The sequence below is a fragment of the Ylistrum balloti genome, unplaced genomic scaffold, assembly GCF_031769215.1.
Source record: "Ylistrum balloti isolate Yb309-2 unplaced genomic scaffold, AGI_CSIRO_Ybal_v1 Utg370110, whole genome shotgun sequence".
In the NCBI taxonomy this organism is placed as follows: Eukaryota; Metazoa; Mollusca; class Bivalvia; order Pectinida; family Pectinidae; genus Ylistrum; species Ylistrum balloti.
The window spans coordinates 742,416-755,324 of record NW_026782132.1 but is presented as its reverse complement, the minus strand read 5'-3'; the positions used below and the strand labels follow the sequence as shown (position 1 = coordinate 755,324).

Below are 12,909 nucleotides of genomic sequence, written 5' to 3'. Positions count from 1 at the left end.
GAAAAATCCAATGGAAAAACAAAAGGGGTGTGGGATTACCCTGTGAATCGTTCCTGGTATCCATTCTAGAGGGAAATTTTATCTTCGATCCACTTCATTATGCTATAGAAAGGTAACGAAAATCAGGATTTGTTATCCGTTAACTTAGAAAGTAGATAAAAAGTGACGCCGATTTGGAATCGCCCTCAAGGGGATTCAGAAGAGGAAGAGACGGTGGCCAACAACAAGGGAAACTAATAATTGTAAGTACACTCACTTTTTGTTTTGTTGGAACGTTTTGTACTAAAACTATGTAGTGTCATATGACTTTCGGACGCGTTTTCTTCTTGATATTCATCTATATATTTGAAAGCCGAGTATTTCTTTTGTGTAATTGAGCCTCTCATGTCACCAGTTTTGACGGATACGGAGCCAGGAGTGTCGTTACGATGATACCAGAATTTTTTACAGTCTGTGTCATATGGATACATATCGTTTTTAGAATTTTAGAAATCGTTAAATATTATCCACTTTCTGCACAAATAGAAAACATGTGTATGTCCAAGACAAATTTCACTAACTGTTAACAAATAAAGAATTTCCAGAAAAGACTTCGCATTCAATGGTGAGATGGTCATGATATTCTGTTATTTTTTTTCAAAAACATTAGGTCTATGTATAACATATTCTTTTTAAGCAAAGATGATTTATTTATATAATATTAATATTATTAAATTATTTGTATTAACTGACGCTCACGCTTCACTAGTAAAGCATAATATATTTTTTGATAAAGAGAAAAGTCTTAGTCATCTGAACATTTTAGTCATATAACATACAACTTTTTCAGTTTTGCATTTAGTTGTATTTACATATCAAAGATAAGAGACCTATAAAACATTATATGCAGTAATAAAATTACCAATGAGTTCAGAGACAATTGACTGTAAATGTACTTTTCTAAATTGTCACATTAAAATTGGTAATGTGACAATGTTTTAAAATGTAGATCACTCAATACATTTTAATATGCCGCCGGAGGCGGTCGTATATTGGCGTCATCTTCTCTGTCTATCCGTCAGTCCGTACGTCCATTTCTTGTGAACGCAACTCCTCCAAAACTAATCATCAGATTTTCATGAAACTTGCTCAATGTCACTACTACAATGAGTAGATGTGCATGAAGGAGCAATTTTTTGGTTCGTTGAGTTTTGTAAGATTTATGCCATTTTCAACTTTGCATCTGTAGTTTGCTCATAGAGGAGCCTTGTGAACACAACACCTCCTAAAATAATCATCAGATTTTCACAAAACTTACTCAATGTCACTACTACAATGAGTAGATGTGCATGAAGGAGCATTTTCATTTTTGTACTTTGTATCTGTAGCTTGCTTTTAGTGGAGCTTTGTGAACGCAACTCCTCCTAAATTAATGATAAGATTTTCATAAAACTTGCTCAATGTCACTAGTACAATGGTTTGATGTGCATGGGCGATTTTACGGTTCATTGATTTTTGTAAGATTTATGCCATTTTATCTTTATCTTTTTATTTTGTGGCAGCATATATTGTGTCCACAGCACTCTTGTTATATTTTAACACATCTCAAATGAAAATAGATTAATCAGTTAGCATAATTCTGAGTATTCAAGTGAAACAGGGATACTTCGGTCAGTTTTCAGCCCTGTTGATATTTTTCAGATGTTAGTAGCATATTGCCTTACACATATGGTTAGCAATCCTAATTATACCTACTGATTAATGATATATAAATGTATGGACAAAAGAATTAAGATTCAGTGAAAGTACAGCAAATGTTCTTGCTATATTATTCAGTATTAGGAAACATTTCAGATTGGTAATCTTCAGAAAGAAACCTATGTTCCACATTTCTGTTACAACTTTGTTCTTTTGTTAGGTCACTTTTATCAAATAAATTGTGATGGCCAGTGACAGGTATATATATTCATAGAAGTGACATGTACAACTAGGGTGAAGCCTCGTGAAGGAGGAGTAGTGCAGGAGTCTAAAGTGCAGGTTACCTTATACTAGTCTCAATTAGTAGGAATTACCCAAAGGTCAAGAGGCAGATTGTCTGCCTTGAGAGCAAGACATCCCTAGTCTGAGTCCTAGTGGTGGCAGAACGTGTTTTTTTCCTTCTTGCTATTATGCACCAAGCTGTGAAGTGTACCAGTAGATGACCATCAAATTGACAGTGGGATAACGATATTCATCACTTATCACTGTGACTAAATTCATCATCTTTCCATTATTTTTTTGCCCACCATTATGAGATCATCTATGGTTCGCCCAGAGCAGTAAACTGCATATAAAGTCCAGAAGTGGCAGCCATCTTGAAAGTCCTGTCAAATTAAAATGTAGCAATTAAAAACTATATATACACAGGACATGGACTGTTAATGTTGATAAATAAAAATTTCAATAGGATGCCTTGTGAAATTGTTTAGTTTCTTGTATATAACAATCTTCAATGGTCCTAATTCAAAAAGCTCAGTATCAGTTATCTTGAATAAACCAATCAAACCCATACCATAGCTGCCTTTTGATTTAGTCATTTCCAGAGTTGGTTTGGTGATTATAAGTTTTAACATTTGGAAATTTTGTTAGCCTACCTAAATCCAATCTGTAGTCAACATGTTTTTATTCAATGAAACTAATTTCATTCAAGGTTACTAGCATTTTCTGGACAGCCATCTTAAAACAGTTTTTATGTATGAAAAGAATGTCACCCATTTCTGACTGAATCTTTAAAGGTAGCTACTATAATAAGAATGGTAAACACAGGTGGAAGTAATGACCAATACTGTGAATAATTTGTAAATATACTGTACATTTCCCTTCAAAATCCCAGGAAGGGATCAAATCCTCTAATTAGGTCTATATATACAGCATATGATACAGCATACCTAGTGAGACAAAGACAATTTGGCGAATTAGTCTCTCACTGAATATGAAATACAATACAACCTTTATCCTAGATGTAGGTCAAAGGTCAAGTGTAGGTCAGACACACCGCCTCAACAATGTGAAACCATCCCTTAGTGAGAAATCCTAGTGACAAGCTGTTTATTGTTGGAGATAGAGCTCAGTCTCAAAACCAAAAGAATGGATAAATGGACCTAGCCAAAACTATAGGACCCCTACCCTGACCCCCAAACTGTTCCAAAATGGGAGATTAATAATCCACTCTTTGATGTGGCTATGTTGTTCTTGCTGATGTTTTCTTCAGCATCTGTCACACTGTTGGAGTCTCACCAAGCTGAAAATCATACCCAAGTATGAAGTTCCAGTGACTAGTATTGTAAGAGATCATGCCCTGGCAAGATAGCAGTAGGATGGATGAATGGACATCATATAACCAAAACTATAAAACTATAGGACCTGTGAGAGGACTGATAATCTATGCTTTGATTTATCTAACCATACTGTGTGTTGTGTTTGCTGTGGTCTTCTTCAGCAAACACCTGTCACATTCAGTGAGTTTGGTGACTTCAAGGTTTGAGTCACAGACCCCAGATTTTCCTGTGGGACTTCCTTAAATTTTGAGGACATACTTTGCCTTTTAGAAGTGGGGACCAACAAAACTTTGGAAACAGTATAGATGTTGTGGAATTGCCTGCAAAAATTACTGCACAATGGACCTTCCCTCTACAACTCCCACCCCTTCCTCCATCAAGTTCCAACTCCTGGTCTACAAGCAAAAGTGTCTACCAGACTATCAAGGGTCATTACTACAACAGTGCTTGTCTAAATTGTATAAACAGTTAACATTTTCCGATGTGAAATACATGTGGAGTAGTTGTATATGGAGACCAGAAATACAATAATCATTATAAAGACCTTATCTGAAACATAACCCATATGTCCCTGCCTAACCTTTATGGCAGTCTTCACCTGTATAAATAGAGAGTCTATGCATTTAGTTTTATAGCAAAGAGTGAAATAAATCTGAAGATTTTATTTTTTCGGTTTGAAAGCTTAAGGAAATTATAAAATAAAATTTAAAAAAACCACTGGATATATATCTGCAATATTATGTAGAGTAAAGGATACAATGTACACATATATATTACACTTGTATGAAATTTCATAAGCTTATCAAGCACGTTCTTATGAAAGCCACATGTTTAAGAGTATATGGCTATAGGCGAGAGTTTGTGATAAGATCACCAAAGATAGTAATAGAAATGGCTTTGATGTATTACCATTTTATTCTAACTTGATGTTGAAGCCCAGGGCTGGTGGTTGTTAAAGTTGATGTAGCTTTACACCAAACTTGTAAATGTAGGAAGTAGTTGGTATGTTTTTATCTTATTAAGGCTAGAATATTTTGATAATTATTGGAAATACATATGCCTACTCATGCGCCAAGGGAAATTAACATTTTTTGTAACTTTTGTAACTTGTGTAGAATCTGATATCAATGCCTGGATTAGTTTAACAGATAGATTACATAGGAATTATCTTTGTTTTTAATGTTGCTATATGTATTAGCTAACGAACATCTAGTCTGAAGAGAGGGTAGTGAAGAAGGTAGTCCTATGTGTGGAGATCATTATATATGTGGATTCTCATGTGATTGGGTTAACATTGTGACCCCTTGACAATTAACATACACTGATTCTACCCATGGCTTTCCATGGCTCCCAGGCTCAGTAGCCACGTATACATATGCTGTGTATAGAAGTACCTATGTCATCGTTGAACACATGGTTTAAAAAAAAGTATATAAAGTTGACAGCTGAAGGTAGGCCGGAGAATTTTCATGTGAATGGATAGATATACTGAGGCACACAAATCTGAGGAGCATCTTACACTCAAATATTTAATTTGTCCACTGATATCCTCCATTTCTGTGACATTCCATTTTTCAGGATTTGATACATACTGTGTTTATTAAAAGACATTAATTGGACAGAGAAACATTGGGATTTCTACTTCAAAAACAGCCTACATATTGGCACAAAATGGATCATTTTCATTTCAGACTGTTTGACATGACTCTTAAAAAGATATGCTGTGTTGGTGCTGGGTATGTAGGTGGCCCTACCTGTTCTGTCATTGCCAGTAAATGTCCCCAGTTAACAGTTACTGTGGTGGACCTGAGTGAGACCCGTATAGCACAGTGGAATTCAGAAAATCTGCCGATATTTGAGGTATGTCTATACTTTAATTAATTGATTAATTAATTGATAAGAAATGCATACATGCATAATCATCATACAGATACAGGTATTCCATTGTTACATATTGTCCATGACAGAGATTGATGTCAGGATGTAGCTCTAGGTCACTATGATCTTGTCTTGAACTGAGAAATCCAAGTACAATTGAAGCTAAATGCTACAGATGTAAAATTATTTATATATATGAACATGACTTTTTACCAGAGATGTTCGTTAGTGTTACAAGTGTATGTACATCACAGAAAACTTAAACAGAGTTACATGTATATCACAGAAAACTTATACAGAGTTACATGTATATCACAGAAAACTTATACAGAGTTACATGTATATCACAGAAAACTTATACAGAGTTACATGTATATCACAGAAAACTTATACAGAGTTACATGTATATCACAGAAAACTTATACAGAGTTACATGTATATCACAGAAAACTTATACAGAGTTACATGTATATCACAGAAAACTTATACAGAGTTACATGTGTATGTATATCACAGAAAACATTATACAGAGTTACATGTGTATGTATATCACAGAAAACATTATACAGAGTTACATGTATATTACAGAAAACTTATACAGAGTTACATGTATATCACAGAAATTTTATACAGAGTTACATGTATATCACAGAAAACTTATACAGAGTTACATGTGTATGTATATCACAGAAAACATTATACAGAGTTACATGTGTATGTATATCACAGAAAACATTATACAGAGTTACATGTGTATGTATATCACAGAAAACATTATACAGAGTTACATGTGTATGTATATCACAGAAAACATTATACAGAGTTACATGTGTATGTTTATCACAGAAAACATTATACAGAGTTACATGTGTATGTATATCACAGAAAACATTATACAGAGTTACATGTGTATGTATATCACAGAAAACTTATACAGAGTTACATGTATATCACAGAAAACATTATACAGAGTTACATGTGTATGTATATCACAGAAAACATTATACAGAGTTACATGTGTATGTATATCACAGAAAACATTATACAGAGTTACATGTGTATGTATATCACAGAAAACATTATACAGAGTTACATGTGTATGTATATCACAGAAAACTTATACAGAGTTACATGTATATCACAGAAAACTTATACAGAGTTACATGTATATCACAGAAAACTTATACAGAGTTACATGTATATCACAGAAAACTTATACAGAGTTACATGTATATCACAGAAAACATTATACAGAGTTACATGTATATCACAGAAAACATTATACAGAGTAACATGTATAAGAAAGAGAACTAAAACAAAGTAACGTGTGTATGTTTATGACAGAAAACATTATACAGAGTTACATGTATATCACAGAAAACATTATACAGAGTTACATGTATATCACAGAAAACATTATACAGAGTTACATGTATATCACAGAAAACATTATACAGAGTTACATGTATATATCACAGAAAACATTATACAGAGTTACATGTATATCACAGAAAACATTATACAGAGTTACATGTATATATCACAGAAAACATTATACAGAGTTACATGTGTATGTATATCACAGAAAACATTATACAGAGTTACATGTATATCACAGAAAACATTATACAGAGTTACATGTATATCACAGAAAACATTATACAGAGTTACATGTGTATGTATATCACAGAAAACATTATACAGAGTTACATGTATATCACAGAAAACATTATACAGAGTTACATGTATATCACAGAAAACATTATACAGAGTTACATGTATATCACAGAAAACGTTATACAGAGTTACATGTATATATCACAGAAAACATTATACAGAGTTACATGTATATCACAGAAAACATTATACAGAGTTACATGTGTATCACAGAAAACATTATACAGAGTTACATGTATATCACAGAAAACATTATACAGAGTTACATGTGTATGTATATCACAGAAAACATTATACAGAGTTACATGTGTATGTATATCACAGAAAACATTATACAGAGTTACATGTGTATGTATATCACAGAAAACATTATACAGAGTTACATGTATATCACAGAAAACATTATACAGAGTTACATGTATATCACAGAAAACATTATACAGAGTTACATGTGTATGTATATCACAGAAAACATTATACAGAGTTACATGTGTATGTATATCACAGAAAACATTATACAGAGTTACATGTGTATGTATATCACAGAAAACATTATACAGAGTTACATGTGTATGTATATCACAGAAAACATTATACAGAGTTACATGTGTATGTATATCACAGAAAACATTATACAGAGTTACATGTGAAAACATTATACAGAGTTACATGTGTATCACAGAAAACTTATACAGAGTTACATGTGTATGTATATCACAGAAAACATTATACAGAGTTACATGTGTATGTATATCACAGAAAACATTATACAGAGTTACATGTATATCACAGAAAACATTATACAGAGTTACATGTGTATGTATATCACAGAAAACATTATACAGAGTTACATGTGTATGTATATCACAGAAAACATTATACAGAGTTACATGTGTATGTATATCACAGAAAACATTATACAGAGTTACATGTGTATCACAGAAAACATTATACAGAGTTACATGTGTATGTATATCACAGAAAACATTATACAGAGTTACATGTGTATGTATATCACAGAAAACATTATACAGAGTTACATGTGTATGTATATCACAGAAAACATTATACAGAGTTACATGTGTATGTATATCACAGAAAACATTATACAGAGTTACATGTGTATGTATATCACAGAAAACATTATACAGAGTTACATGTGTATGTATATCACAGAAAACATTATACAGAGTTACATGTGTATGTATATCACAGAAAACATTATACAGAGTTACATGTGTATGTATATCACAGAAAACATTATACAGAGTTACATGTGTATGTATATCACAGAAAACATTATACAGAGTTACATGTGTATGTATATCACAGAAAACATTATACAGAGTTACATGTATATCACAGAAAACATTATACAGAGTTACATGTGTATGTATATCACAGAAAACATTATACAGAGTTACATGTGTATGTATATCACAGAAAACATTATACAGAGTTACATGTGTATGTATATCACAGAAAACATTATACAGAGTTACATGTGTATGTATATCACAGAAAACATTATACAGAGTTACATGTGTATCACAGAAAACATTATACAGAGTTACATGTGTATCACAGAAAACATTATACAGAGTTACATGTGTATCACAGAAAACATTATACAGAGTTACATGTGTATGTATATCACAGAAAACATTATACAGAGTTACATGTGTATGTATATCACAGAAAACATTATACAGAGTTACATGTGTATGTATATCACAGAAAACATTATACAGAGTTACATGTGTATGTATATCACAGAAAACATTATACAGAGTTACATGTGTATCACAGAAAACATTATACAGAGTTACATGTGTATGTATATCACAGAAAACATTATACAGAGTTACATGTATATCACAGAAAACATTATACAGAGTTACATGTGTATACAGAGTTACATGTGTATGTATATCACAGAAAACATTATACAGAGTTACATGTATATCACAGAAAACGTTATACAGAGTTACATGTGTATCACAGAAAACTTATACAGAGTTACATGTATATCACAGAAAACATTATACAGAGTTACATGTGTATGTATATCACAGAAAACATTATACAGAGTTACATGTGTATGAATATCACAGAAAACATTATACAGAGTTACATGTATATCACAGAAAACATTATACAGAGTTACATGTGTATCACAGAAAACATTATACAGAGTTACATGTATAGTATGTACACAGAGAGTTACATGTGTATTATATCCACAGAGTTACATTATACCACAGAGACATGTATATCACAGAAAACATTATACAGAGTTACATGTATATCACAGAAAGTTTATATACCACAGAGAGTTACATATATACCACAGAGAGATACATATATACCACAGAGAGTTACATATATACCACAGAGAGCTATGTACCACAGAGAGTTACATATATACCACAGAGAGTTACATATATACCACAGAGAGTTACATATATACCACAGAGAGTTACATATATACCACAGAGAGTTACATATATACCACAGAGAGATACATATATACCACAGAGAGTTACATATATACCACAGAGAGTAGAGAGTTACATATATACCACAGAGAGTTACATATATACAATAGAGAGTTATGTACCACAGAGAGATACATATATACCACAGAGAGCTATGTACCACAGAGAGTTACATATATACGACAAAGAGCTATGTACCACTGGGAGTTACATATATACCACAGAGAGCTAAGTACCACAGAGAGTTACATATATACCACAGAGTTACATATATACCACAGAGAGTTACATATATACCACAGAGAGCTATGTACCACAGAGAGTTATATACCACAGAGAGTTACATATATACCACAGAGAGCTATGTACCACAGAGAGTTACATATATACCACAGAGATCTATGTACCACAGAGAGTTACATATATACCACAGAGAGATATGTACCACAGAGAGTTACATATATACCACAGAGAGCTATGTACCACAGAGAGTTACATATATACCACAGACAGCTATGTACCACAGAGAGTTACATATATACCACAGACAGCTATGTACCACAGAGAGTTACATATATACCACAGAGTTACATATATACCACAGAGAGCTATGTACCACAGAGAGAGTTAAGATTACACCAGAGAAAGGTCTACCAAAAAGATTTATAGATGTATCACAGACAGTCACACATCAGAAAGCTATACCGGAAAAAGTCCTACCAAATAAAGTCACATACTCTATAAGATATTGATTCTTCCTGATCTGTCCCCTTACTGGACACCTGTTCATATCACAAAAAGTATACCCAACCTTTCTCACAGGAAAAGTGTATGTTACTGGGAAACGTACTGTTTATTTGATATTTGAATTGTTTGGAAGACTAGATGTCATCTGTATGCAAAAGATCAAAATGTTACTACATGGTGTTTGAAAACACATATTGTTGACAAATGCATTGCTATGAGAAACTGATGCTTATGTCAGCTTATGTTATAAATAATCCTAAAAATAGGGATAAAATTTATCAACATTACAAATAAAATTGTAAAATCATATGTTACCATACATGATTAAGGACATTTCATTATAAACAAACCTGTATTGTTATGGTACAGCCAAAAAAGTTGGTCGATTCCTCACCAACACATACATGTGTCATTGCTAGAACACATCAAACTGGTCATTTATCGACAAAGGTGGCCGTGTAATCTTCAAAACGTCACACTTAAATCTTTTACAGCTGGTAGTTGTGTTACAAGAACTTTTATTCTATTGACATTACCAACATAAAGAAAATGTTCAGAAAAAAACACCTGTATCAATTACACAATTGTATTTGACCACTGTTTCTATATGTTTGTCTAGGACTGACCATAAACTCAGGAACATTTGAAAATTCACTAAATGGCAGATAACATATATCTTTAGGCTACACTGTTCTATTGCTTATGATTGTTGGAAGGCTGGTAATGATATCACGATTTTGAGTTCAAACTCTCAGGGCCTGGGGAATTGTTTTAAAAGATTTATTTTCATATCTGAAGAGTAAATCATATCACAGGTTTTGTCTTCGGGATACTCGTTTTAAAGAGGAAAAAAAATATGAACAGAAGTGAATGGGGCTGTGAATGTGATATTAATTCATATAAATTTCCTGCTTTAGAAGTTGCTGGATTTATGGGAAAAAAAATTGAATTTAAGGTAAACAAGGAAAAGAAGAACAATGTTGGTAATTTCAAGGTGTTTGATTTAAGTATTGAAGGTTTCAGAATAACAATAATTATTATTTAATGTCATAATCATATAACTAAAATTATTGATGAATTTGAAATTTTAACCAGTAATCCAAAAGGTAGATAATAGTTATGTAAGATAATAAAAAATTCTTAGTTTTGTTGATATGTTTTGAGAACACCATGAGCATATCAAAAGATGTACAGTGTACTTAGAGAAAGAGTAAACCAATTAAAGAAATAGGGCTATCAAATCTTTGATTTGAAATAAAATTTAATGAATATTAAGAAAGAAAAGGGCTTATGGAAGTAGAATAGTTCATTACTACATACCGGTACATGTTAAGAATCACTTAATTTTAGAAGTTTTGTTGATGGCGGCATGGGGAAAAACTCGAGTTACTTAAAGGAAACAGCAAAATATTAGAGAGGATGATCCTAGAAAATTGATACAGGAACTAGAGATTAGAAAATTATCGATATAGCGGACTGACAAACAAGGAAAAGCTTGAGGCAGATATAAAATAAAGGGAAACATTGTAAGATCAAGAGCAAAAAGGATAGAGGAAGGAAGAAATTTAAAAGATAAATTTCTTCAGCTTTAACAAAATAGGAATTACACTTAAAAAAAATAATTTCCTGATAATATAGACAGAAAACAATTGAGTAATGCAAGACCAGATCAAAATTTTAAAAGGAAGTAAAAGATTTTTAAGAAAAATTAGATGATGTGTAGGCAAATGTGGTTGCTGTTAATTTTGATAGATTTATCTGAATCAGTGTAATGTTCCAAATCTAGCTGATATAGAATCAAGATTAGACACTAGTATTAAACTGGAAGAAGCAGGTAACACCTGGAGTAAAATGAAAAATAATGAGAGCCCAGGTTTGGCTGGTTTTACTTCGTTGTTACATCCTTGAAATTTGGTTTTGACAAAAACAAACTTTTTATTACAAGAAGACCGGGAATTAATGCATGCATACCACAGGTAGTTAAACCTTGACATTTCATTAAAAACTGGCACCCTATATCACTTTTCAATATCATATGCAAAATAGCATCAAGGTTTATATCAAATAGGTAAAAGTCTGTCTGAGGTAAACATTTAGAAAATGATCAAATAGGATTTTTACCAGGGCATTGACATAGTGAAAGGTACTAGACTCTTCTATAACAAAAAGGTAACAAACTTTACTGAATAAAGCAATATCACATGGGTGCTTCATATGAAAGGGTTTGAAAAAGCTTTTTTGCAACAATCTTGATGGTCTACATTTCCTTTTGAATGCATCATTATAGGAGAATTTGGCTTGGACCATTTGTTTATAAAATTTGGGATTTAGAAAATAGTCAGTGATCAATGGTAAACCAAGAAAAGTAAAATTGGAAAAAGGAAAAATTAAAAAGAATGAAACAATTAAGATTAAATAAGAAAATAAAAGTATTCATACTCAACATTTCTTAGCAGAACACACTACAAAAGTGTCATCCCAGTAGAGAGTCTATTCTCTCTGGAGTTCTCATTTGCTCTCATTTTTCATTACAGCCAGGCCTGTACGATCTCGTGAAGGAATGTCGTGGCCGTAACCTATTTTTCTCCACCAATGTGAAGGAAGCCATTGTGGAAGCTGATCTTATCTTCATTTGTGTTAACACTCCAACAAAAAACTTTGGAAAAGGCAAGGTAGGTGACGTCACCAGAGTTTCTGTTGGAACAGAAAAATTACTGAAGGTTGTCACGTTTCTGTCACATGTAAATAATAGGATACCACAAACTTATTTCTACTGTAGTATTAATTTAGGCTTCTCTGTTAAGTATAAAAGT

General features: G+C 32.4%; 1 protein-coding gene across 1 annotated transcript in view; it reads left to right on the top strand.

Annotated features, from left to right (window-relative positions):
- Positions 1–30: 30 nt before the first annotated feature.
- The window catches only part of LOC132550171 (UDP-glucose 6-dehydrogenase-like), a 29,181-nt gene continuing 16,302 nt past the window's right edge, over positions 31–12,909 (top strand). The window contains exons 1-3 of the mRNA XM_060214199.1: positions 31–242; positions 4,988–5,156; positions 12,631–12,768. Of these exons, the coding sequence (XP_060070182.1) occupies positions 4,998–5,156; positions 12,631–12,768 (297 nt within the window). The 5' untranslated portion in view covers positions 31–242; positions 4,988–4,997. The remainder of the gene's footprint in view (positions 243–4,987; positions 5,157–12,630; positions 12,769–12,909) is intronic.